At 50.5% G+C, this 27,583-nt stretch overlaps 1 protein-coding gene across 2 annotated transcripts in view; it reads left to right on the forward strand.

Annotated features, from left to right (window-relative positions):
• Positions 1-27,583, forward strand: part of ZC3H3 (zinc finger CCCH-type containing 3) — a 102,675-nt gene that overhangs the window by 73,816 nt on the left and 1,276 nt on the right. For both annotated transcript variants that reach the window (XM_030921559.1, XM_010385504.2), the window contains exons 10-11: positions 25,613-25,797; positions 26,365-26,696. In XM_030921559.1, the coding sequence (XP_030777419.1) occupies positions 25,613-25,797; positions 26,365-26,696 (517 nt within the window). The remainder of the gene's footprint in view (positions 1-25,612; positions 25,798-26,364; positions 26,697-27,583) is intronic.

Here is a 27,583-nt window from a genome sequence, read left to right on the forward strand (position 1 = left end):
GCCTGTAATCCCAACACTTTGGGAGGCTGAGGCAGGTGGATCACCTGAAGTCAGGAGTTTGAAACCAGCTTGGCCAACATCAGGAAACCCCATCTCTACTAAAAATACAAAAAATTAGCTGGTTGTGGTGGCAAATGCCTGTAATCCCAGCTACTCGGGAGGCTGAGGCAGGAGAATTGCTGGAACCCGGGAGGTGGAGGTTGCAGTGAGCTGAGATTGCGCCATTGCACTCTAGCTTGGGCGACAAGAGTGAAACTCCATCTCAAAAAAAAAAAAAAAAAAAAAAAAAAGATTCTGGGTCTAGGTACTGCTCCTGGTGGCTCTGGATGGGACAGCTGCTCCTGCTCCTGGTGGCTCTGGGTGGGGCAGCTGCTCCTGCTCCTGGTGGCTCTGGGTAGGACAGCTGCTCCTGCAGCACCCTGGTTCCTTCTGGGTGTTTGGGACTCAGGATCTGGGCGCTGCGTGTGCTTGTTGCAGCTGGGGTGTTGGCTGCTGCCAGCGCCCCCAGTGCACAGGGCTGGGAAGCATCGTATGCACATGTGCAGGGGTGACAGTGACTCCGTCCCCACCTCCGCGTTGAGAGCTCCTCCACACCTTGGCCGTCCTGCATCTGCAGCTCCTGCTCCGTGAGCCTCCATGCTGTTTTCTCCATGCCCTGTGTGTGGTTGGTGCCTGTCTGCAGGGAGCTGCCGAGAGAGGGAGGACCCTGGCTGAGTCTTGGGTTTCAGCTCCCCAGTGCGAGCTGAGAGTTGAGACACCTGGGATTCCCCTCACGCACACCCTGCCTTCATCCTCCAGGCTTGAGGGGTTCCTGTGTCCTCTGGACAGCGCCTTCCTTGGTTTTGGTCACATACAGCGCTTCTCTGTTGGTCACCCTTGCCTTTGCCAGTGCTGCTTTGTTAGGCTGAATCCTTTGTCCTTTATGAGGCAGGGTCCTGACATCCTTTGCCCTGTCATTTGTGCTCGGGAGTCTTGTTTAGGACCAGTCTCCACCCACGGTCACAGAGTGCCTCCTGCATCGCCTGCTGCTGGCTCAAGAGGCACCTGTGTGTGTAGCTTGTCCCTGCGCAGTTACTTCCTCCTCTGGCCTCAATCTCCTTTTATATACAATCGGGATAATGGCACTGCCTATCTCAGAGGGGCATGGTGACTCTTCAGGGGGTCACAGTGGGCCTGGCAGCATCCTGGGTGGCCCCTGGCATGGGGAGGCCTCCCTACAAGTTGGCTGCTGTTCGCTGTTCTTTATTTTCGTGTTGTGTGAGGTGGGGCCCCACTTAGTTTTTCTTCATGTCATGGGTGCTTTCCCCTCAACAGTGGTCTAACTCTTAGATTTGTGGTGTCAGCTTAAAAAAACAAACGAACAGCTTTATTGAAGTACAATTTCCCTCCCACATGATTCCTCTGCTCTAGGTCTGTGGTTCTGTGGGTTTGAGTAAACTCAGAGTCGTACAGCCGCACCACAACGCAGCTTTCCATCGTTTTCATTGCCCCCCAGAATTCCCTCAGCTCTTTTCGTCATCAGTCCCAGCCCTGCCTTCCTCCCACCCCGGCCTCTAACACTCATCCACTTCTGTCTCTGTAAGTTTCTTTTGTGGGCCTTTCGTGTAACTGGAATTGTACAGTACACGGTCATTTGGCATCTTTGATTTTGCATCATGTTTGGAAGTCTGTCCTGCAGCACCTCAGCGCTGCACCCCTTTTTATTACAGAGGCAAGCCACTGCAGAGACTCGCCACACTTTGTCCGTTCATGAGCTGGGGACATTTGAGTGGTTTCCAGTTGGGGACTATCGTGAATAATGCTGCCTCGAACGTCTGCGCACAAGCCTTCGTGTGGCCGATGCTTTTGCTTCTCTTGGGTAGACACCTAGGAGTGAAATTGCAGGGTCATAGGGTCACTCTGGGTTAACAGCCTCCTGTTTTCTAAAAAAACGTCTTCACTGTTTGACACTCCTGCCAGTAGCGAGCAAGGCTTTCGCGTGTTTACTTCCTCGCTAGCTCTTGGTGTCTGCCTTTCTGGCACAGCCGTTCTGGTGGGCGTGGCCATACCCTGGGGTTTGGGCTTGTATTTCCCTGATGGCCTGGGCGCGCGAGCACCTGGGTGCTTATGGGCCATTCCTGTCTTTTTTGAAAAACAGCTTTATTGAGATATAATTCACATACCACGTAATTCACCCATTTTAGTGTATAATTCAGTGGCTTTTGGTATACTTTTTAATGGTGGTAAAATATATTTAACATAAATTTTGACCATTTTTAAGTGTCAAAATGGCACTTAGTTCAATAGCGTTAACTACGTTCACAACACTGTAGAAACATTCCAAAATGTTTTCCTCACCCCTGACAGAAACGCTGAGTATTCAGCAACGACTCTCCACTCCCCGCTTCCCAAACCCTAGTTAGACACTAGCTAGTTACCTCAGTGGAGTCGCCTCCTCTAGCTGTGTCCTCTGAGTGGGTCGCACGTTCCATCCTTTGGTGTCTGGCGTCTTTCACTCGGCGTCATGTTTCCAGGGTTCACAGGTGTGGCACCTTCCTTTCTTATGGCAGAGTAACCTTACGTTGTGTGTGCGCTGTGTTTTGTTGGTTCCTTCATGTGTTGGTGGGTGTGTGGCTGCTGTAACTAGTGCTGTAGCGATCGCAGTGACTCCTTCATGTGTTGGTGGGTGTGTGGCTGCTGTAACTAGTGCTGTAGCGATCGCAGTGACTCCTTCATGTGTTGGTGGGTGTGTGGCTGCTGTAACTAGTGCTGTAGCGATCGCAGTGACTCCTTCATGTGTTGGTGGGTGTGTGGCTGCTGTAACTAGTGCTGTAGCGATCGCAGTGACTCCTTCATGTGTTGGTGGGTGTGTGGCTGCTGTAACTAGTGCTGTAGCGATCGCAGTGACTCCTTCATGTGTTGGTGGGTGTGTGGCTGCTGTAACTAGTGCTGTAGCGATCGCAGTGACTCCTTCATGTGTTGGTGGGTGTGTGGCTGCTGTAACTAGTGCTGTAGCGATCGCAGTGACTCCTTCATGTGTTGGTGGGTGTGTGGCTGCTGTAACTAGTGCTGTAGCGATCGCAGTGACTCCTTCATGTGTTGGTGGGTGTGTGGCTGCTGTAACTAGTGCTGTAGCGATCGTAGTGATTCCTTCATGTGTTGGTGGGTGTGTGGCTGCTGTAACTAGTGCTGTAGCGATTGTAGTGATTCCTTCATGTGTTGGTGGGTGTGTGGCTGCTGTAACTAGTGCTGTAGCGATTATAGTGATTCCTGACCGGCAGGGATCTGTTGGAGTCCCTGCTTTCACTTCCTTTGGGTGTATATGGAGGAGTGGAATTGCTGGAGTCCGAGTAATTCTGTGTTTAGCTTTTTGAGGAGTCGCCAAACTGTTTTCTCTTGTGGCTGCACCATTCTACATTCCCAGCAACAGCACACAGGCTCGGGTTTCTGCATATCCTCCCCACCACTTGTTGTGGTTGAATTTGTTTATTCTTTTTTTTTTTTTTTTTTTTTTTTTTTTGTGGATTCTTTAGGGTTTTCTTACAGTCATCAGCAAACAGATAATTTTACTTCCTCCTTTTCAATTTGGATGCCTTTTTTTTTTTTTGAGACACAGTCTCACTCTGTCACCCGGGCTGGAGTGCAATGGCACTATCTTGGCTCACTGCAACCTCTGCCTCCCAGGTTCAAGTGATTCTCCTGCCTCAGCCTCCCAAGCAGCTGGGACTACAGGTACATGCGCCACCAAACCCAGCTACTTTTTGTATTTTTAGTAGAGACAGAGTTTCACCATGGGGCCAAACTCCATGGTCTCAAACTCCTGACCTCAGATGATCTGCCTGCCTCGGCCTCCCGAAGTGCTGGGATTATAGGCGTGAGCCACCGCGCCCGGCCTCTGGCTAGAACTTTTAATACTGTGTTGAACTAAGATGGCATCCTTGTCTTTTTCCTCATCTTAGAAGAAAAGCTTTCAGTTTTCACCATCGAATATGACATTAGCTTTTATGTGTAGTGTTTCCCACACTGAGGAAGTTGCCTTCTGTCCTATTTATTGTGTGTGTGTGTGTGTGTGTTTTTAATCATGAAATGGTGTTGAATTTTGTCAGGTCTTTTTCTACATTAATTGAAATGATCTTGTGGTCTTTTTCCTTTGTTCTGTTAAGGTGGCCAGCGCATGACTCTGACCATATTGAATCACAGTCAGTCACAGTCTCATTAATTGATTTTTGTGTATGAAACCATCCTTGCATCTGGGAATAAGTTCCACTTGGTTATGATGTGTAATCCTTTTTTTGGTTTTTTTTTGAAATAGAGTTTTGCTCGTGTTGTCCAGGCTGGAGTGCACTGGTGCGATCTTGGCGCACTGCAACCTCCGCCTCCTGGGTTGGAGCAGTTTTCCTGCCTCAGCCTCATGAGTAGCTGGGATTTCAGGCGCGCGCTGCTGCCAGGCCCAGCTAATTTTTGTATTTTTAGTAAAGATGAGGGTTTCGCCATGTTGGCGAGGCTAGTCTCAAACTCCTGACCTCGGGTGATCAGCCCACCTCGGCCTCCCGAAGTGCTGGGATTATAGGCGTGAGCCACTGCACCCGGCCCTTGATGTGTGATCCTTTTAATGTGCTGCTGAATATTTTGCTGAGGATTTTTGCATCAATATTCATAAAATATATTGGTTGATAGTTTCCTTTTCTTTTAGTGTCTTTGTCTGGTTTTGTTATCAGGGTAATACTGGCCTCACAAAATGAATTAGGAAATGTTTCCTTCTCTTAAACATTTTGTCAGAGTTTGAGAACACTTGGTGTTGGTTCTTCTTTTAATTGTTTTAGTAGAAGTCACCAGTGAAGCCGTCTGGTCCTGTGCTTTTCTGTTTGTTTTCTTTTTTCTTCTTCTTCTTTTTTTTTTTTTTTTGGAGACGGAGTCTTGCTCTGTCACCCAGGCTGGAGTGCAGTGGCTGGATCTCGGCTCACTGCAAGCTCTGCCTCCCGGGTTCATGCCATTCTCCTGCCTCAGCCTCTGGAGTAGCTGGGACTACAGGCGCCCGCTACCTCGCCCGGCTAGTTTTTTGTGTTTTTCAGTAGAGACGGGGTTTCACCGTGTTAGCCAGGATGGTCTCGATCTCCTGACCTCGTGATCCACCCGTCTCAGCCTCCCAAAGTGCTGGGATTACAGGCTTGAGCCACCGCGCCCGGCCTCCCTTCCTCCCTTTCTCCCTTCCTCCTTCCTCCTTCCTCCTTCCTCCTTCCTCCTTCCTCCTTCCTCCTTCCTCCTTCCTCCTTCCTCCTTCCCTCCCTCCCTCCCTCCCTCCCTCCCTCCCTCCCTCCCTCCCTCCCTCCCTCCCTCCCTCCTTCCTTCCTTCCTTCCTTCCTTCCTTCCTTCCTTCCTTCCTTCCTTCCTTCCTTCTTCCTTTTCTTTTCTTTCTTTCTTTTCCTTGAAGAACAAGGTCTCGCTATATTGCCCAGGCAGGTCTCGAACTCCTGGGCTCAAGTGATCCTCCCACCTCTGCCTCCTTCAGTGCTGGGGTTGCAGGCGTAAGCCACTGTGCCAGCTGTGTCCTGGGCTTTTCTTTGTTGGGAGAGTTTTGATTACTGACTCCATCTCCTTGCTGCTCCTAGTCAGATTTTATACTCTTCAGTCAGTTTTGGGGGATTGTGTATTTCTAGGAACTGGTTCATTTCATCTAAGTTGTCAATTTTATGTGTGTATAATTGTTTGAAATATTTAATAATTGTCCTTTTGTTTTTGTTTGTTTGTTTGTTTGTTTGTTTGTTTGTTTGTTTTGAGACGGAGTCTCGCTGTGTCGCCCAGGCTGGAGTGCAGTGGCGCCATCTCGGCTCACTGCAAGCTCCGCCTCCCGGGTTCCCGCCATTCTCCCGCCTCAGCCTCCGAGTAGCTGGGACTACAGGCGCCCGCCACCGCGCCCGGCTAGTTTTTTGTATTTTTAGTAGAGACGGGGTTTCACCGTGTTAGCCAGGAGGGTCTCGATCTCCTGACCTCGTGATCCACCCGCCTCGGCCTCCCAAAGTGCTGGGATTACAGGCTTGAGCCACCGCGCCCGGCCAATAATTGTCCTTTTGATGTCTGAAGAATCTGTAGTGATACTGGAAATTTCATTTCTGTTACTGGAAGTTCGTGACTTCTTTTTTTCATTGTTTTACTAGAGGTTTGTCAATTTATTGATCTTTTCAAAGTACCAGTTCTTTATTTTACTGATTTTTCTCCATTGGTTTTCTGTTTTCGATTTCATTGGGCTTTCTGCTCTTATTATTTCTTTTTTTTTTTTTTTTTTTTTTTTTGAGACGGAGTCTCGCTCTGTCGCCCAGGCTGGAGTGCAGTGGCCGGATCTCAGCTCACTGCAAGCTCCGCCTCCCGGGTTCACGCCATTCTCCTGCCTCAGCCTCCCGAGTAGCTGGGACTACAGGCGCCCGCCAGGTCGCCCGGCTAGTTTTTTGTATTTTTAGTAGAGACGGGGTTTCACCATGTTAGCCAGGATGGTCTCGATCTCCTGACCTCGTGATCCGCCCGTCTCGGCCTCCCAAAGTGCTGGGATTACAGGCTTGAGCCACCGCGCCCGGCCCTGCTCTTATTATTTCTTTCTTTGCTTACTTGTGGTCTATTTTTACTGTTTTTTTCCCTCTACATTCTTGAAATGGGAGCTTAGATTATTGATTTGAATAATTTGAATATTTTGCCTTTTTTCTGAGATAGGGTCTCACTCTCATCCAGGCTGGAGTACAGCGTTGCAATCATGGCTCACTACAGCCTCAACCTCCTGGGCTCAAGCAATCCTCCTGCCTCAGCCTCCTGAGTAGCTGGGACTACAGGTGCATATCACCATACCCGATTAATTTTTTTAATTTTCTGTAAGACAGGGTCTTGCTGTGTCACCCAGGCTGGTCTCAAACTCCTGGCCTCAAGCAATCTTCCCACCTCAGCCTCCCAAGTAGCGGGGACTACAGGTGCATGCCACCACGCCTGGCTAACTTTTGTATTTTTTATAGGGATGAGGTCTCGCTGTGTTGCCCAGGTTGGTCTCAAGCCCCTGAGCTTAAGCAATCCATCCACCTCAGCCTCCCAAAGTGCTGGGATTATAGGTATGAGCCACCAAGCACAGCTCCTGTGAGTTTTTTGTTTGTTTTATTTCCCTTAAGATTTTCCCTTTGCCCTATGGATTATTTGGTAAAAGGCAAAAGAGTCATATGATCTGAAGAGAAACCAGAGTATTGCCTGTAGATTATTTAGAAGTGTGTTATTAAGCTTCCAAGTGTTTTGAGATTTTCCTGTTACCTTTCTTTCATTGATTTCTAGTTTGATCTATGTTGATTAAAATCATACAGATTTTAATTCTAAGTTTCTCACGTTTGTTTTATGGCCGAGGATATGGTCTTCCTTGGTATATGTTCCATATGTACTTGAAAAAAGGTGCGTATTCCGCTGTTGTTGGTGCTCTATAAATGTCTAATAGATCTTGCTAGTTAAAGGTGTTTTTGAGTTCTTCCTTGACGATTTTCGGTCTGGTGTTCAGTTGTTGAGAGAGGTATTCAAGTCTCTAACTATAATTGTGGATTTGTCTAGTTCTCCTTTCATAGCTATCAGTTATTGCTTCGTGTATTTTACAGCTTTTCTGTTTGGTGCATATACATTAGAATTGCTGTGCATTCTTTTTGTTGTTGTTTGTTTAGAGAGACCGGGTCTCGCTTTGTTGCCCAGGCTGGAGCTCAGTGGCACAATCGCAGTTCACTGAGCTCTGGCGATCCTCCCACCTCAGCCTACTGAGTAGCTAGGACTACAGGCATGCACCACCATGCCTGGCTACCTTTTAAATTTTTTTGTAGAAATGGGGTCTTGCTATGTTGCTCAGGCTAGTCTTGAACTCCTGACCTCAAATGGTCCTCCTTGGCCTCCCAGAGTGCTGGGATTACAGGTGTGGCCCTACTATGCATTCTTGATAGATTTACTCTTTTATTTTTATATCATGTTTCTGTCTCTAGTGATTTTCTTTGCTTTGAAGTCATCTTTTTCTGATATTAATGTAGCCACACCTGTTTTCTTTGAATCAAGTTTTCGTAAGCCTTTTTTTCTCTTTTTACTTTAAATGTATCTGTGTGTCATATTGAAGTGACTTTCTTGTAGACAGCAGATAGTTCAATCATGTTTTAAAATTCACTCTGCCAATCTCTGTCTTTTAGTTGATATATTTAGGACATTTACATTTAATGTGATTTTTGCTATATTAGGGCTTAAGTGTATCATTTGATTTATTTTGTTTTCTATTAGTTCTTTTTTTCCCTATGGGTTTTTTTCTCTTGCCTTCCTATGGGTTACTTGAACACTTTTTAGAATTTTTATTTGATTTACTTATAGTGTTTTTTTCAGTATAGATCTTCATTCAGTAGTCTTCCCTTCTCTGTAGGGGATGCATTCCAAGATCCCTCATGGATACCTGAACCCGTGGGTGTCATGGAACCCGATTCCATCATTTGGAACATGTTTCTATTATCTTCCACCCACAAATCAAATGCCTTTTAAAATCTTTTTTTTTTTTTTTTTTGAGACAGAGTCTCGCTCTGTCGCCCAGACTGGAGTGCGGTAGTGCGATCTTGGCTCACTGCAACCTCCGCCACCTGGATTCAAGCAATTCTTCTGCCTCAGCTTCCTGAGTAGCTGGGTTTATAGGCGTGTACCACCATGCCTGAGTAATTTTTATATTTTTAATAGAGACGGGGTTTCACCATGTTGGCCAGGCTGGTCTTGAACTCCTGACCTCAAATGATCCACCTGCGTCGGTCTCCCGAAGAGCTGGGATTACAGGCATGAGCCACCATGCCCAGCCGCCTTTTTAAATAACTAAACGTTTATCACACACTGTACCCCTAACTTTTGCAGTTTGCAGTGTAACAAAAATTCGCATTAATTTCTTTTTCTTTCTTCATAATTTCTTTTCTTTTTTTTTTTTGAGACGGAGTCTCGCTCTGTCGCCCAGGCTGGAGTGCAGTGGCTGGATCTCAGCTCACTGCAAGCTCCGCCTCCCAGGTTTACGCCATTCTCCTGCCTCAGCCTCCCAAGTAGCTGGGACTACAGGCGCCCGCCACCTCGCCTGGTTAGTTTTTTGTATGTTTTAGTAGAGACGGGGTTTCACCGGGTTAGCCAGGATGTTCTTGATCTCCTGACCTCGTGATCTGCCCGTCTCGGCCTCCCAAAGTGCTGCGATTACAGGCTTGAGCCACCGTGCCTGGCCTCTTTCTTCATCATTTCATGGGTGGAAGATTCATTCTTACTGTAGATTTCAGCAACCTCAGAATATTATGTTATTATTATTTATTATTATTATGTTTTTGAGGCAGTCTCACTCTGTTACCTAGGCTGGAGTGCAGTGCAGTGGCACGACCTCTGTCCACTGCAACCTCCACCTTCCAGGTTCAAGCGATTCTCTTGCTTCAGCCTCCCAAGTGCCTGGGATTACAGGCACTTGCCACCACGCCTGGCTGATTTTTGTATTTTTATTTTTATTATATTTTTTAGATGAAGTCTAGCTCTGTCACCCACAGTGGAGTGCAGTGGCACGATCCTGGCTCACTGCACCCTCCATCTCCCGGATTCAAGTGATTCTCCTTTTTCAGCCACCTGAGTGGCTGGGATTACAGACGCTCGCCACCATGCCCAGCTAATTTTTGTATTTTTAGTAGAGATGGGGTTTTACTGTGTTGGCCAGGCTGATCTCGAACTCCTGATCTCCTGATCCACCCGCCTTGGCCTCCCAAAGTGCAGGGATTATAGGCGTGAGCCACCATGCCCAGCCTATTTTTTTTTTCTTAAGTCAAGAACTTTCACCTTTTTACCTAAAGGAAGCATTTTACAGCTTCTCTTATCCAAATTGTTAGCATCACGATACTGTTGCGCTTTGGGGCCATTTTTTTTGTGAAAATAAGGGTTACCTGGACACAAGTGCTGCAGTACCACAAGAGTTAGTGTGACGAGGGAGGCAGCCACTAAGTGACTAATGTTAGGTCGTGTATACAGTGTGGAAAAAGGAATGATTTGTGTCCTGGGCAGGACAGAACGTGACAGCACAAGATTTCATCACACTACTCAGAATAGCATGCAGTTAAATATTTATGAATTGCTGGCCAGGCGTGGTGGCTCATGCCTGTAATCCCAGCATTTTGGGAGGCCAAGGCGGGTGGATCACGAGGTCAAGAGATCGAGACCATCCTGGCTAACACAGCGAAACCCTGTCTCTACTAAAAATACAAAAAAAATTAGCTGGGCGTGGTGGCGGGCACCTGTAGTCCCAGCTACTTGGAAGGCTGAGGCAGAAGAATGGCGTGAACCCGGGAGGCGGAGCTTGTAGTGAGCCGAGATCGCGCCACTGCACTCCAGCCTGGGTGACAGTGTGAGACTCCATCTAAAAAAAAAAAAAATTATGAATTGTTGACTGGGCACGGTGGCTCACACCTGTAATCCCAGCACTTTGGAAGGCTGAGGAGGGCAGATCACCTATGATCGGAAGTTCAAGACCAGCCTGGTCAACATGGTGAAACCCTGTCTCTACTAAAGTTACAAAAAAAAAAAAAAATTAGCTGGATGTGGTGGTGGGCACCTGTAATCCCAGCTACTTGGGAGGCTGAGGAAGGAGAATTGCTTGAACCTGGGAGGTGGAGGTTGCAGTGAGCTGAGATCACACCACTATACTCCAGCCTGGGCCACAGGAGTGAAACTCCATCTGAAAAAAAGAAAAAAAAACCTATGAATTGTTTACTTCTGGAGTTTTCCATTTAATATGTTTGGACCAACAGTTGACTTCAGGTAACTGAAACTGCAGAGTGAAACAGTGGAAAAGGGAGGCCCACCATATAGCTGTTGTAGTGCTTACCCTGGGTATTATATTTTATTTGGATGACTGATCCACGTCCACTGGTGGTGCCGTTTTGCCAGTTTGAGTGAAGTGTGGAAACCCTACTTTCCCTCATCTCCCTTAACCTCCCCTTTTATAACCGTCTGGAATACTTCCTCTACAGAAGTTAGAACCACAACAGACACAGTTATGATTTTTACTTCAATCATCAAACATAATTTAGAAAACTGGGGAAGAGGCTGGGCGCGGTGGCTCAAGCCTGTAATCCCAGCACTTTGGGAGGCCGAGACGGGCGGATCACGAGGTCAGGAGATCGAGACCATCCTGGCAAACACGGTGAAACCCCGTCTCTACTAAAAAAATACAAAAAACTAGCCGGGCGAGGTGGCGGGCGCCTGTAGTCCCAGCTACTCGGGAGGCTGAGGCAGGAGAATGGCGTGAACCCGGGAGACGGAGTTTGCAGTGAGCCAAGATCGCGCCACTGCACTCCAGCCTGGGCGACAGAGCGAGACTCTGTCTCAAAAAAAAAAAAAAAAAGAAAACTGGGGAAGAGATGGAAAGCCTGGTATGTTTATCTGTGTTTTTGCTTATCTTGTGCTTTATTCCTTCCTTTTGTTCCAAGCCTTTTTCTTGTGTTTCCTTTTTGTTTGGAGAACTTTAACTACTTTTTAGGGTAAGATTGGTGGTGACATTGTTTTTCTTCATCAGAGAATGTCTTGAGCTCCCCTTTATTCCGGAAGAATAATTCACTGGATATGGGATTCTGTGTTGACAGTTCTTTCTGTTGAGCTTGAAAAATGTTACGCTTCTTCCTTATGTCCTCCATGGTGTCTGGTTAGAAATCCACTGTTGTTTGAATTTTTCCCCTGTAGGTAAAATGTGGTTTCTGTGGGGTGCCGTGACTTGTGCCTGTAATCCCAACATTTTGAGAGAACCAGGTGGGCAAATTGCTTGAGCCCAAGAGTTTGAGATTAGCCTGGTCAACATGGCAAAACCCCATCTCTTAAAAAAAAAAAAAAAAAAAAAAGTTTAGCCACACATGGTGGCATGTGCCTGTGGTTCCAGCTACTCAGGTGGCTGAGTTGGGAGGATTGCTTGAGCCCTGGAGGTTGAGGCTGCAGTGATCTATGATTGTACCACTAGGCAATAGAGTGAGACCCTGTCTCAAAAAAGCAAACATAATGTAGTTTCTCTCTGGCTGCTTTGAAGATTATTTCTTCGTCTTTAACTTTCACTGTCTGACTGTAGTGTATTCTGGGGTAGATGTCGTTGGTCTATCCTGTTGGAGGTTTGCTCAGCTTCCTGAATCTATAGGCTTATGTGTTTTACCAAATTGGTCAAGTTTGTATTATTTCTTTGAGTTATTTTTCCTCTGTTTCTGCATCTCTAGTTACATGAATGTTAGGTCTTCTGTTGTGGTCCAAAGGTCCCCAAGGCTCTGTTCATTTTTTAAACCTTATTTTCTTTCTTTTGTTCAGATGGGTTAATTTTTGTTATTCTGTCTTCCAGTTCTCTGTCTCTTCCATTCAGCTGTTGAGCCATACACTGAGTTTTTTATTTCAGTTATTGTATTTTTAGTTCTAAAATTTTCATTTGGTTCTACTACATCTTCTTTTTCTCTGTTGTTACTTTCTATTTCTTCTTTTGTTTCCAGCGTGTTTGTGTTGCATGTAGAAGTGTCTTTGCGATGCTATTCTGTCTTTATGAAATAATTCTCACGCCCTGTCCGTCAGCATTGGCACTGCCCCTCTTCACCGAGCTCGGAGCCTCCCTTGTTCTTAGTGTGAGCTGCCACTTTCTGTGGGAGCCTAGTCATGCTGGCTGTTTGGTGGAGGTGCTGCCTCCTTCTTGCCAGCTAGGAGTGGAAACCAGCTCCCTGCACTTGGCCTCATTGACACTGTGGAGGGTGGCGTGGAAAACAGACCTTCCATGAACCTTCCGTCCCTGCTTTGGGGGAAGGAGTTCCGCAGTGCCTCTCCCACATGGCCTCCACTGACTCTGTGGGAGGGATGGAGAAGGGGTGAACGTCCTGGCTTTTCACCACCCTGGCAAGCAGGGCAAGGGTCTCCTGGCCAGGGTTGAGTCCGGGCTCCCTCCTCAGCCTTTGCTGGTCTGGCTGGTGGTGCAGTGGTTTCTGGGTGTTGGCTGAAATAGGGTGGCTGTTGCCCGAGAGTTTCTGTCTTGCTGGGCTGCCCTTCGTCTGTACCTATGGGCGCTTCTGGGCTGTGGCTTCCTTGACTCTAAGTCTTGGATAGGGACAGGAAGCAGTCCAATGGAGCCTGCCACCAATCGTACCCCCATCCCTAGCCGTTATCCCTCTCCACAGCCAGAGGTGACTTGGGTTTGTTACGGTGGCACTTAGTGGGAAGTACAGGGATGGTACGATGGTACTTTGGGTCTGTCTTCCCAGCAATGCAAGGTTCTTTTTTCTTTCCTTTTTTTTTGAGACGGAGTCTGGCTCTGTCGCCCAGGCTGGAGTGCGGTGGCGGGATCTCAGCTCACTGCAAGCTCCGCCTCCCGGGTTTACGCCATTCTCCTGCCTCCGCCTCCCAAGTAGCTGGGACTACAGGCGCCCACCACCGCGCCCGGCTAGTTTTTTGTATTTTTTTTTTTTTTTTTTTTTTTTTAGTAGAGACAGGGTTTCACTGTGTTAGCCAGGTTGGTCTCGATCTTCTGACCTCGTGATCCGCCCATCTCGGCCTCCCAAAGGGCTGGGATTACAGGCTTGAGCCACCGCGCCCGGCGCATCTAGAGTTTTTTCGTCTGTGTTTAATCTGTGTTCCTCACTTGTCTCTGGGAACAGCCTTGCTAGGGCATGTCTATCTTATCGCCCTGTTCAGATGACCAGCTTCTGGTTTTGCTAGTGTTCTTTATCGCTTGTTCCTTTTGTTTTTCTTTGACTTCTGTCATTGTTCTTTATCATTTCCCTCCTGCTTTAGGCTTTCCCCGGGCTCCTTTCTTCCTTCCTGCCTTCTGCTCTGGGACCACCTGTTCCTGTGTCCGTAGGTTTTGGGTTCTGGCTGATGTGCTTTGAGCTCCTGGCCTCCCTCTCAGGAGCCCCTCCCTGCTGTCCGTGTGAGCACCCGCGGTCCCCCACACCAGCCCCACAGGCCTTCTCTGGTGGTTTGTTCACTGGTCAGGGTCTGGTGGAAAGCATCCAGTCACTTACTGTGTTTAATAAACTTGTTATTATTTTAGATTTACCAAAAGGTTGCAGACATATCAGAGAGAGTTCCCATATACCCTCAGCCAGCCTCCCCTGCCAGGAGCGTCCTGCAGATCCACAGCCAGCAGTGTGATGTGGTTTGACCTATGTCCCTGCCCAAATCTCACGTCGAATTATCGTCCCTGATGTTGGAGTTGGGGCCTGGTGGGAGGTGATTGGATCATGGGGATGGTTTCTGACAGTTTAGCACCATCCCCCAAGTGCTATTTTTGTGATGGAGTGTTCACAAGATCTGGCTGTTTGAAAGTGTGGAGCACCTCCTCCCTCTCTCAACCTCCTGCTCCAGCCCCCTCTCTCGACCTGCTTGGCCACATGAAGTGCCTCGTCTCCCCTTCATCTTCTGCCACGATTGGAAGCTCCTTGAGGCCTCCCCAGAAGCAGATGTTGCCATGCTTCCTGTGCAGCCTGTGAACTGTGAGCCAGGGAAACCTCTTATCTTTATAAATTACCCTGTCTCGACTGGGTGCAGTGGCTCACACCTGTAATCCTAGCACTTTGGAAGGCAGAGGTGGGCAGATCACTTGAGGCCAGGAGTTCAAGAGCAGCCTGGTCAACATGGCCAAACCCCATCTCTACTGAAAATAGAAAAATTAGCTGGGCACAGTGGTACATGCCTGTAATCCCAGCTACTTGGGAGGCTGAGGCATGAGAATCAGTCAAACCTGGAGGTGGAGGTTGCAGGGAGCCGAGATTGGGCTATTGCACTCCAGCGTGGGCAGTAGAGTAAGACACTGGTCTCAATGAAGAAATGAATTACCCAGTCTGAGGTATTTATTTACAGCAATGCGAGAGTGGACTAATATGGAAAGTTGGTACTGAGGAGTGAGGCATTGCTATACAGATACCTGAAAATGTGGAAACAGCTTTGGAACTGGGTAACCCACAGAGGTTGGAAGAGTGTGGAGGGCTCAGAAGAAGACAGGAAGATGAAGAGAGTTTTGAACTTTCTAGAGACTTGTTAAATTGTTGTGACCAAAATGCTCAGAGTGATATGGACAGTGAAGTCCAGGCTGAGGAGGTCTCAGGTGGAGATGAGGAACTTGTTGGGAACTGGAGCAAAGGTTACTTTTGTTGTGCGCTAGCAAAGAGGCCGGCTGCACTGTGCTCCTGCCGTGGGGGTCTGTGGGACTTCGAACTGGAGAATGATTATTTAGGCTATCTGGGGGAAATTTCGTGGGTTTGGTTTTGTTTTGTTTTTCTGAGATGGAGTCTTGCTCTGTCACCCGGGGTGGAGTGCAGTGGTGCAGTCTCTGCCTCCCAGGTTCAACCAGTTCTCCTGCCTCAGCCTCCCAAGTAGCTGGGGTTACAGGCATGTACCACCATGCCCGGCTAATGTTTGTATTTTAGTAGAGACGGGGTTTCACCATGTTGACCAGGCTGGTCTTGAACCCCTGACCTTAGGTGATCCACCTGTTTTGGCCTCCCAAAGTGCTGAGATTACAGACATGAGCCACCATGCACAGCCAATCTGGTAGAAGTTTCTAAGCAGCAAAGTGGTCAAGGTGTAGCCTGACTGCTTCTGACATTCTGCACTCATATGTGTGAGCAAATAAATGACCTCAAGCTGGAATTTATATTTAAAAGGGAAATAGAGTTTGGAAATTTTGCAGCCTGGCCAGGTAGTAGAAAAGAAAAGCCCATTTTCTGGGGAGGAATTCAGGCAGGCTATAGAAATTTGTGTGACTAAAAGGAAGGCAAGTGCTAATAGCCAAGACAATGGGGAGAAAGCCTCAAAGGCATTTCAGAGACCTTCATGTCAGACCCTCCCATCACTGGCGTGAGGCCCAGGAGGACTAAATGGTTTCCTGGCCCTGGCCCCACTGCCCTGCACAGCCCCAGGATCTGGCTCCCTGCATCCAGCCATTCCAGTCCCAGTTGTGGCTCAAAGGGGCCAAGGTACAGCTCTGGCGACTGCTTCAGGGAGTGCAAATGAGCTTCAGTAGCTTCCACGTGGTGGTGACCCTGGTGGCTTCCACATGGCGGTGACCCTGGTGGCTTCCACGTGGTGGTGAGCCTACAGGTACTCAGAGTGCAGGAGCTGAGGTTTGGGAGTCTCTGCATAGATTTCAGAGGATATGTGGAAAAGCCTGTATATCCAGGCAGAAGCCTGCTGCAGGGGTCGAGCCCCTCACAGAGAACCTCTGCTAGGACAATTTGGAGGGGAAATGTGGGGTTGGAGCCCCCACACAGAGTCTCCACTGGGGCACTGTTTAGTGGAGCTGTGAGAAGAGGGCCACTGTCCTCCAGACCCTGGAATGGTAGATCCACTGACAGCTTGCACCATGCACCTGGAAAAGCTGCAGGCACTCAATGCTGGCCCTTGAAAGCAGTTGTCGGGGCTCAACCCTGCAGAGCCATGGTGGCAGAGCTGACTGAGGCCTTGGGAGCCCACCCCTGGCATCACTGTGCCCTGGATGTGGAATGTAGAGTCAAAGGAAGTGATTTTGGAGCTTTAAGATTTAATGACTGCCCTCCCGGGTTTTGGTCTTGCATAAGGCCTATAGCCCCTTTCTTTTGGCTGATTTCTCTCTTTTGAAATGGGAGTATTTACCCAATACCTATGCCTCCATTGTATCTTGGAAGTCACTAACTTGTTTTGATTTTATGGGCTCAGAGGTAGAAAGGACTTGCCTTGTCTCTCTTTTTTTTTAGACAGAGTTTTGCTCTTGTTGCCCAGGCTGGAGTGCAGTGGCGCTATCTTGGCTCACCACAACCTCTGCCTCCCAGGTTCAAGCGATTCTCCTGCCTCAGCCTCCTTAGTAGCTGGGATTACAGGCATGCAACACCATGCCTGGCTAATTTTTTCTTTTTTTTTTTAAGATGGAGTTTTGCTCTTGTTGTCCAGGCTGGAGCGCAATGGCACTATCTCAGCTTACCGCAACCCCCGCCTCCCGGGTTTGAGCAATTCTCCTGCTTCAGCCTCCCGAGTAGCTAGGATTACAGGCATGCACCACCACACCCGGGTAATTTTGTAGTTTTAGTAGAGACAGGGTTTCTCCATGTTGTCCAGACTGGTCTCGAACTCCTTACCTCAGGCAGTCCACCCACCTTGGCCTCCCAAAGTGCTGGGAGGCTTGAGCCACTATGCCCGGCCATCCCTGCCGGTTTCTAATGGCTCATCACCATCCTGCAGGTACTGTTCTTGTGATAGGGTTCTCATAACATCTGGTCAGTTAAAAGTCTGTAGCATCTCCCCGCACTCTCTCGTCTTCCTGCTCGGCCATGTGAAGTGCCTCGCTCCCACTTCGCCTTCTGCCATGACTGGAAGCTTCCTGGGGCCTCCCCAGAAGCAGATGCTGCCGTGCGTCCTGTACAGCCTGTGAACTGTGAGCCAGGGAAACCTTCTTTCTTTAGACATTGCCCAGTCTCGGGTGTGTCTTTACAGCAGTGTGAGAGTGGACTCACGTACCCTCTTGCTGTCGGAACTAAGACGTCCACTTGGGTGCGGTGTCACTGTCAGCTCAGCTCCAGACCTTACTGGGATTTCTTCCGTTTTCCCTGGTACTGTTTTCTGTTCTAAGACACTACAGTCCATGCTCACTGACTCTGGAGTGCAGGGGAGAGTGAGAAAGAAGGAGAGGGTGGATAAAAGTGTCTGTGGAATGCGTCCTCCAAGGTGGCTGGTGGTGGTAGAGGGGCCGCTTTGATTTTGGATAATGAGAAGGAAACTGGCAACTCTTCTGGGGACAAAGGGTGTGTCGCAGCCATCAGAGGTGCTGCTGGCCTTGGGGTTAGGGCCTTGCCCCCAGGATGTTGTGGTAGGACCGGGGCCTCTCAGGCCCTAAGCTGAACCAGCACGAGTGTTGAGGGAGCTGCTGTGGCCAAGCCAGCTGGGGAAATCAGCCTGCTCTTGGCCAAGGAAGAGAGCGCCTTGGAGTCTGGCCCAGTCCCTGCGCCCCTCATGTCAGCTCCACAGGCACAGGCTGGGAGGGTCTCCCTGTGGACCATGCTCCCGGGGCCAGGCTGGCTTGGGGAGGAGGTGACCTGGTACCTGGGAGATTCACCCAAGGCTCTCCACTCTCTTGGTGCTGGTAGAAAAGGCAGATGACCAATTAGTTATCTGAAGACAGTTCTCCCGTTGCAGACCCCAGTCCAGGCCCCAGAGGGCCCCCCGTGGGAAGCAGTACCTCAGTGCATGGCCAGGCAGTGTGGACATTGGCTTAGCTGGAAACAGCCTACCCAGGCCACCTGGCCTGTCACACTCGGCAGCTTGGACGGGCCTCCAAGCTTTCTGTGAAGGCTGGGTTCAACCTGTTTTTACTTTCCGACCATTTGAAGTATTAAAAGCTGTCTGATATTCTAAATTGGCATTTCTCTGATGTAAACTGAGGTGGAAGACCTTGTCCTGTGTTTCTAAGGCCTGTGTGCCTTCTCTTCTGGAAAATACCTGGAGTCTTTTTGGTGAGGGTGATCATGGGTGTTTTCTGTTGGGTCGTTTGATTCTTCCTGACTCAGAGGGAATTTATAAACGTAAACATAAAAATATATATAATGTCCTGGACTTTAATCTGTTAGTCACATGTCTTCGCCGTTTGTGGTTTATCTTTGCATTTCTTTGTGACGTGTTGAAAATCGGAAGTTATTGATTTGAACGGACATAGTTTTATCGCTTTCTTTACATTTTGCGCCCTTAGTGTCTTGAATAAGAAATCTTTCTCTTCACCAGATTGTGCTCAGTTGCCTCTAAATATTTTGTTGTCTTTACTTTTGACTTTGAGACTTTCATCCAGCTGGAGGTGATTTTCTTGTGTGGTGTGTGCGGTGAGGTCCACTTTCATTTTGCCACGGCGCCTGGCATGGAAAAGCCTGTTGTTTCCAGCGGGTGTGCGGTGCAGCCCTCCCTCCTGTGGTCAGGTCTGCATGGATGCGGGCTCTGCTTCTGGCTCTCTGTTTGTTCATTGGTCAGTTTGTCCCTGAGCCAAACCATACTCTGAATTATTTGAGCTTCATAATAATAAAGCAAGTTCTTTCACCTTGTTCTTTTTTAGAACCAGTTTCAGCTATTCTTAACCATTCTTCTCCCAGAAATACCTTTTAGATGATTATTGTCAGGTTAAAAAAAAGTTGGAATTTTGATTGGGATTGTCTTGAATCTGTAGCTCAGTTTGATGGAAATGGGCATCTGTTCCCAGAGCAGTGAGCCTCCAACCTGTGGGGATGGTGTCTGTACTTCTTCAGTTAGACCCTCCCTTTTAACGTCTTTTTTTTTTTTTTTTTAAAGACTGGATGTCACCGTGTCACCCAGGCTGGGTGCATTGTTGTGATGATAGGTCACTGCAGCCTCCAACTCCTGGGCTCAAGTAATCCTCCTGCCTCAGCCTCTCAAGTAGCAGGGATTATAGGCACATGCCATGACACCTGGCTAATTTTTTTTAAATCTTTTGTAGAAACAAGGTCTTGTTCTGTTGCCCAGGCTGATTTCGAACTCCTGGCCTCAAGCAATCCCCCCACCCTCCCACCCTGGCCTCCTACCTTTAATGTGTTTTAATAAAGTTATCATCTTTTTTTTTTTTTTTTTTTTTTTTTTTTTTTTTTTTAAAGACAGAGTTTCACTCTTGTTGTCCAGGCTGGACTACAATGGTGCAGTCTTGGCTCACTGCAGCCTCCACCTCCTGGGTTCAAGCAATTCTCCTGCCTCAGTCTCCTGAGTAGCTGGGATTACAGGCACACGCCACTATGCCTGGCTAATTTTGTGTTTTTAGTAGAGATAGGGTTTCCCCATGTTGGTCAGGCTGGTCTCGAACTCCCGACTTCAGGTGATCTGCCTGCCTCGGCCTCCCAAAGTGTTGGGATTACAGGCGTGAGCCACTGCGCCCAGCCTTTGATTAGGTTTTGTTAGATTTATTCCTAGTACTTTTATTACTATAAATAAAATGCATTCCCATGTAGCATTTTAATTGAAGTCTGGAAATGTGGCTAAAAGTCTGTCTTATTTTTTGAGACAGGGTCTTGCCTCACCCACGCTGGAGTGCAGTGGCCCTTTGAGGCTTACTACAGCGTCAGACTTCTGGGCTCAAGTGATCCTCAGCCTCCCAATGGTCTTTGTAGACAGCCTGTTGGAGTCTCATGGCACAAGAAGATTAAAACAGTGTCTCCAATTTTAATAAATTTTTGCAATAAAAAAAAAATGTTTATTTTAAAATATTCATTGGTGTGTAGAAATATAATTTTATGTGGATTTTCTCTCCAGCAACTTTGCTGAACTATATTAGTAATTAGTTTATAGATTCTCTTGCATTTTTCTGTATAAACAATTATGTCATTTGCAAATAATGACTTTTTTCTTCTTCTTCTTTTGAGTCCAAACAAGTTTTCTTTATTTTTCTTGTCTTCCTGCACTGGATAGGACCCTAGTACAATATTGACTGGTGGGCTTCCAACCTTTCCGCTTGACATGTGGTGCTTTCTGGGAGTTATCTTTTAAAAAACCCTGTATATCAGGCTAAGGAAGTTACCTTCAATCACTAATTTGCTAAATGTTTCTCTTTTAAAAACTGTGAATTGATGTTGAATTTTATTAAATACTTCTTTCATATCTATGAGGTGATCATATGATTCTTCTCTTTTAACCTGTTAATGTGCTAAATTTTGTTCACTGATTTTCTAATATTAAACCAACCTTGCATTCCTGAGATGAATCCAACTTGGTCCTTGATATGTTCGTGTTTTTACACATTGCAAGACTCTTGTTTATAATTGGTGTAGGACTTTTACATTCTTTTCATGAGTGATAATGGCCTAAATGTTTTTTTCTCATAGAGTCCTGGTCAGATTTGGTTTCAAGATAATTCTGGCCCCATAAGCTGAGCAGTATTCTGTGTTTTTCTGCACGGTGGACTTGTTCATGGAAGACTGGAATTGTACATATGGAGTATTTGGTAGAACTACAAGTAAAGGCCAGGTGCGGTGGCTCACACCTGTAATCCCAGCACTTTGGGAGGCCGAGGCGGGCGGATCACGAGGTCAGGAGATCAAGACCGTCCTGGCCATCACAGTAAAACCCTATCTCTACTAAAAATACAAAAAGGTAGCCAGGCGAGGTGGTGGGCGCCTGTAGTCCCAGCTACTGGGGAGGCTGAGGCAGGAGAATGGCGGGAACCCGGGAGGCAGAGCTTGCAGTGCAGTGAGCCGAGATCGCACCCCTGCACTCCAGCCTGGGTGGCAGAGCGAGACTCCGTCTCAAAAAAAAAAGAACTACAAGTAAAACCCTTTGGGTTGGAGCTTTACTTTTTAACTACTGATTCCGATTTCTTCATAGTTATAGAAATACTTGGATTTATTTTTCTTATCAGTTTTTCTAGAATTTGTCAACTCAGTGGTGTTTTGAAACATACTGGCGTGGCGCTTGTCATCGCAGCGTGCGGCATCTTTCATCGTCTGCAGCATCTTTAGTTACACGCTTGGTGTTCCCAACATTGTGTGCATCTTCCTTCGCTTTGTTTCCTGATCAATCCTATTGGATAAACTGATTACTGTTTTCAAAGAACCAACTTTTAACTCTCTTGGTTTTAATTCCTGTTTTGTTTTTCTTTCCCTCTGCGTTCAGTTTATTTGCTGTTTTCCCCCTAACTTTTTTTTTTTTGTTTTGTTTTGTTTTGTTTTTTTGAGACGGAGTCTCGCTCTGTCCCCCAGGCTGGAGTGCAGTGGCTGGATCTCGGCTCACTGCAAGCTCCGCCTCCTGGGTTCCCGCCATTCTCCTGCCTCAGCCTCCCGAGTAGCTGGGACCACAGGCGCCTGCCACCTCGCCTGGCTAGTTTTTTGTATTTTTTAGTAGAGACGGGGTTTCACCGGGTTAGCCAGGATGGTCTCGATCTCCTGACCTTGTGATCCACCCATCTCGGCCTCCCAAAGTGCTGGGATTACAGGCTTGAGCCACCGCGCCCGGCCACCCCCTAACTTTTAAGCTAGATCTTCTGTTGTGATATAAGCATTGAAGCCTATGTGTTTTCCTTGAAGCCCTGCTTTTGCTGTTCCGCAGATGCTGATACATTTCCAGATCTCTGGAGAGTTTTCTGGAGGTTTTGTTTGGTTGGTTTGTGTTTTTCATTAGTGAACATTGAAGACTAAGTGAACATGAGATGAAAGTCTCAGGCCTTTGACATTTAAGATTCATTTCATGTCCAGCGTGTTTCCTTGTATGTTTCCTTCCATCATTTTACTTTCTTCATCGCTCCTAGGTAATTTCAAAAAGTTCTTTTTTTTTTTTTTTTGAGATGGAGTCTGGAGTGCAGTGGTGCAATCTTGGCTCACTGTAACCTCCACCACCCAGGTTCAAGCGATTCTCCTGCCTCAGCCTCCCAAGTATCTTGGACTACAGGTGCACGCCACCACACCCAGCTAATTTTTGTATTTTTAGTAGAGACAGGGTTTCTCCATGTTGGCCAGGCTGCTCTCAATTTCCTGACCTCAAGTGATCCACCTGCCTTGGCTCCCAAAGTGCTGGAATTACAGGCGTGAGCCACTGTGCCGGGCCTCAGAAAGTTCTTTTTGATCCTATATTTGGTTGTGTTCTGCAGGAGGGTTCTGACCGGCGCTGTCCAGCACAAACATGTATGAGTCATATGTGAATTTCAGCTTTTCTTACAGCCACCTTTAAAAGGTTAAAAAAGCAGATGAAATCATATGTTTTATTTAACCCATCCTATCAAAAATTTCAACGTGTCATCAAGGAAAAAGAAACATGTATTTTACATTATTTTGTTCCTACTAAGTCTGAGCCCTGGCACATGGTTTACACCAACACCCACACCTCAGCTCACACTGGCTGTGTGGCAGGTGCCCTCTGGCCATCTCAGCCGGGCACTCTGTGTCCAGTGTTGCCCACCAGCCGTTGCTGGGGCTGTAGGTACATCTGATAAAATGCACCCGCAGCCTTGGCGACGCCTGCCGTCCTGCCCCTTTGTGAACCATGGACCTGCGTGCCCCCACGCCCGTCCCAGTGCCGCATGGGATGTCTGTGCTGCTGGCAGGGCTTTCCTTGTCAGGCACAGCCACTGCCCCCACCCCCCAGGAGGCTTTGCTCCCCTAGGCACCTGAAGCCTGCTCTGCTGCAGGACCGAGTATCTCTCCAGCTGCAGGCCCCTGAGGAGCCTCTGGGTCTCTGGGCCCCACAGCACTGCCAGGCCCTGTGTAGAGGGACTCAGACTCCGTGTCGCAGGAATGAATGAGTGAGTGAGTGAGGGTGTGAGCAGTGACCTGAGCCTGGCTTCCACCTGGGGGTATGGCGGAGGCCACACCACAGGATCCAGGGAGGGTAGGGGGACAGTGCAGGGAAGGTAGGGGGATCAGTGCAGGGAAGGTAGGGGGGACAGTGCAGGGAGGGTAGGGGGACAGTGCAGGGAAGGTAGGGGGGACAGTGCAGGGAACGTAGGGGGGAGAGTGCAGGGAGGGTTGGGGCTGCAGTGCTGGGAGGGTGTGGGGTGCAGTGCGGGGAGGGGAGGGGGACAGTGTGGGGAGGGTAGGGGGAGAGTGCGGGGAGGGGAGGAGAACAGTGCGGGGAGGGTAGGGGGAGAGTGTAGGGGGTGCAGTGCGGGGAGGGTAGGGGGCGCAGTGCGGGGAGGGTACGGGGAGAGTGTAGGGGGTACAGTGCGGGGAGGGGAGGAGAACAGTGCGGGGAGGGTAGGGGGCGCAGTGCGGGGAGGGTAGGGGGGGAGTGTAGGGGGTGCAGTGCGGGGAGGGTGGGAGAGTGTAGGGGGCACAGTACGGGGAGGGTAGGGGGCGCAGTGCAGGGAGGGTAGGGGGAGAGTGTAGGGGGTGCAGTGCGGGGAGGGTAGGGGGCGCAGTGCGGGGAGGGTAGGGGGAGAGTGTAGGGGGTGCAGTGCGGGGAGGGTAGGGGGCGCAGTGCGGGGAGGGTACGGGGAGAGTGTAGGGGGTACAGTGCAGGGAGGGGAGGAGAACAGTGCGGGGAGGGTAGGGGGCGCAGTGCGGGGAGGGTAGGGGGAGAGTGTAGGGGGTGCAGTGCAGGGAGGGTGGGGGAGTGTAGGGGGTGCAGTGCGGGGAGGGTGGGGGAGAGTGTAGGGGGTGCAGTGCAGGGAGGGTGGGAGAGTGTAGGGGGCACAGTACGGGGAGGGTAGGGGGCGCAGTGCAGGGAGGGTAGGGGGAGAGTGTAGGGGGTGCAGTGCGGGGAGGGTGGGGAGAGTGTAGGGGTGCAGTGCGGGGAGGGTAGGGGAGAGTGTAGGGGGTGCAGTGTGGGGAGGGTAGGGGGAGAGTGTAGGGGGTGCAGTGCGGGGAGGGTAGGGGGTGCAGTGTGTGGAGGGTAGGGGGAGAGTGTAGGGGGTGCAGTGTGGGGAGGGTAGGGGGAGAGTGTAGGGGGTGCAGTGCGGGGAGGGTAGGGGAGAGTGTAGGGGGTGCAGTGTGGGGATGGTAGGGGGTGCAGTGCGGGGAGGGTAGGGGGAGAGTGTAGGGGGTGCAGTGTGGGGATGGTAGGGGGTGCAGTGCGGGGAGGGTAGGGGGAGAGTGTAGGGGGTGCAGTGCGGGGAGGGTAGGGGGCGCAGTGCGGGGAGGGGAGAGGACAGTGCAGGGCCCGGTTCTGAGCAGGTGCTCACGGCCAGCCCCAGGTACAGGAGCAGCACCTGGGATCCCAGATTCTTAGGTCAGGTGCCCGGCAAGGGACCGTGTGGCTGGGAGGATGTGAGCTCGAGGCCGTGGCCCCACGAGCTGGGAGCCTCCAGCCTCTCTGCTGCCGCCACAGGTTTGAGTTTCACTCTTGGTGGGTCAGGCAGGGAGCTTGTCACAGTTTGCATTGGGGACGCCTGTCGCCTAGTCCCATGAAGAGCAGTTTGGGTGCCCCATGCAGTAGGCTCTGCAGGGGGAGGGGGAGGGCACCCTCCCTGAAAGGCCTTGGGCATGAGAGAGGCAGGCAGCTGGGCTGCAGAGCAGAGCCTGGGAGGGGTGGGCAGAGGAAGGGCAGGCTGGGCGCCCTGTTCCACAGGCCGGGCTGGGCCGCTGGGGCCTTGGGCCGCCTCTTTGTGTTTCCCTGTGGGCCTGGTAGGAGAGCCGGGGCCATGTTGCTGCCCAGAGCACCTGCTGGCTGGCACACCCCCTGCCCCGTGGGTATAATTAGCGCTGTGACAGGTGCTAGGGATCGTGTGCCCAGCCCAGCCCTGACCCAGTGCGGCCTGGCCTTGGCTGACCTGCCCCGCCCTCCCTTGGCCCAGCCCAAGACCCCCAGGTCTGTAGCCACACCCACCTTCCCAGGCTCCCTCTGTGCTGCCAGGATGGGTGGGCTGGGGTCTGGCAGAGGCAGCGGGTGGGCAGAGCCCTGAGCCGTGGCCTGGCTGCAGGTTCTGGGAGTCCGCAGGCTGGCCCAGCCCTGCCCTGCTCTCAGTCTGTGCCCAGGGCTTGCAGTTGCTGAGGGCCTCTTATGGGTGGGTGAGGGCCCAGGTGGAACCTCTCTGGCCTGGTGGCCTCAGCCTTCCAAGAGGAAGCCTTTGCCCCAAGACTTGGACAGAGCCTATGGGGCCCCGTGGTCACTCAGGGGGCCTGGCCTGGCCCTCCTTGCCCTCCCCGTGCAGTGCCACAGCCTCCGGCCCACCCACCCGCACCCCTTCTCTCTGCAGTGCAAGAAGAAACACACGCTGCTGTGCCCTGACTTTGGCCGCAGAGGGGCGTGTCCCCGCGGTGCCCAGTGCCAGCTGCTCCACCGCACCCAGAAACGCCACAGTCGGCGGGCAGCCACGTCCCCCGCCCCAGGGCCCAGCGACGCAGCTGCCAGGAGCAGGGCCTCGGCCAGCCACGGGCCCAGGTGATGGGGTAGTGGGCACTGTCCATGTGAGCCTGGGTGGCCCCTCCCTGTCCAGGGAGATGCTCAGGGCCCTCTGGTTGAGCCCCCCCAACTCCAGCTCTTTGGGCCTCAGACCCAGAAATCCCAATCCAAGGCTGGGGATCACATGACCTCCAGAGATTCCCCTACCCCACTTTCAAGTCTGGACAGAGCCAAGGGCATCCCTGGCTGATGGAGGAAGGTGGGGCTTCACAGAGACCTGCTCACTGGGAGAGAGTGGGAGGCCCAGCCCCGGGAGGAGTCTGGGGGCTCCCTCATCCAGCCCACCTGCTATGTAGGTGTGAGAGTCCCATGGAGACCAGGAAGCCAAGGCCCTGGACGTGAGGGGCAGGCTTGTTGTGGAGCTGGGGCCCTCTCCACACCCAGCCTCTCCTTGCAGCCAAGGACCAGGCTTGACCTGTGCCTCCAGCTCATCCTGAGACCACAGGGGGCCACGGGAGCAGGAAGCAGCCAAGAGCATGGGCAGCCTGTTGCTGGGATCCCAGCCTGTCACCCCACTTCACACGTCTGCCCCCTCCTTCCCTGCAGGAAGCCCTCGGCAGCCCAGCGCCCCACCAGGCAGACGCCCAACTCCCCTGCCCTCACTGCAGCTGCGCTGGCTGCACTTCCCCGCTCCCCAGGGGGGTCAGCCTCTCCCTCATCCTTGAAGGCTTCCTCCTCCTCCTCTTGTTCCTCCTCCTCCTCATCCCCTCCCGCTTCCTTGGACCACGAGGCGCCATCTCTCCAGGAGGCCGCCTTAGCAGCGGCACACTCCAACAGGCTCTGCAAGCTGCCTTCCTTCATCTCCCTGCAGTCCTCACCGAGCCCAGGAGCCCAACCCAGGGTCCGGGCCCCCAGGGCCCCCCTCACCAAGGACTCAGGTAGGCAGCATGATCTGGCTCAAGCACAGGGGAGTTTTAAATGCCCACCTCAGACCACCACGTCAGAATCTCCAGGTGGGGCCTGGGTGAGTCCCACAGGCGCCAGGAGTGCACTTGCCAGCCCTGGGGCAGGGCCAGCCAAGGTGCGAGTGTAGCAGTGGCCGCTGCGCAGTCTGCCCCAGCTGAGGGCTGATTTAATTAGAAAGCACCCATTTCTGTTAATTTGTTCTGGAAGATCACCACCCACTCCGGAGAGAACAGATGTTCCCTCTCCCCCGATGAGCATTTGGGGCTTGGTAAATGGCTCCACTCAGCCTTGTTTAGGAGAGAAAAGAGGATTTTATGGCTGCAAACGACCCTTTCTGTAAACATTTTACAGCTCTCCGCGCGTTTGAGTGACGATAAACCCCACGCAGCTCGGCGGGCTGCAAATTTGCGACCATACGGCTATCATTTTATTGTCATATTTCACGGTCGTAACGTTAATGGAAGATGCTTGCTGCAGCCTTCTCCAACAGCTCCGCTGAGCACGCTCAAACGCCTGCCTCGGAGGGGCCGCCTCCTGTTCGCAGCCTTCACATCAGGGGCATGGAACCGTGGCCAGACCCTCTGCCCCACGAGACCTGGGCACCCGCTCCCTCCTTCTGGGTGGGACTCTCTGGGTTGGGGGAGCAGATGGGGCCCCGAGGCAGCCACTATTTTTTTTTTTTTTTTTTTTTAAAGATCAGGAACCTAGCAGCCAGTTCCAGAGCCAGTGGAAGTGGGCAGGGTGCTGAGGGGTCCAGTGTGCAGCTTGGGTGGGGCCCGGGAAAGGCTGCAGAAACCTCCCCTGCCTGGCCATGACCAGGAGCTCCAGCAGGTGGAAGTGCCTGGGACAGTCTCTGGGC

Source organism: Rhinopithecus roxellana, chromosome 17 (genome assembly GCF_007565055.1).
Source record: "Rhinopithecus roxellana isolate Shanxi Qingling chromosome 17, ASM756505v1, whole genome shotgun sequence".
Lineage (NCBI taxonomy): Eukaryota > Metazoa > Chordata > Mammalia > Primates > Cercopithecidae > Rhinopithecus > Rhinopithecus roxellana.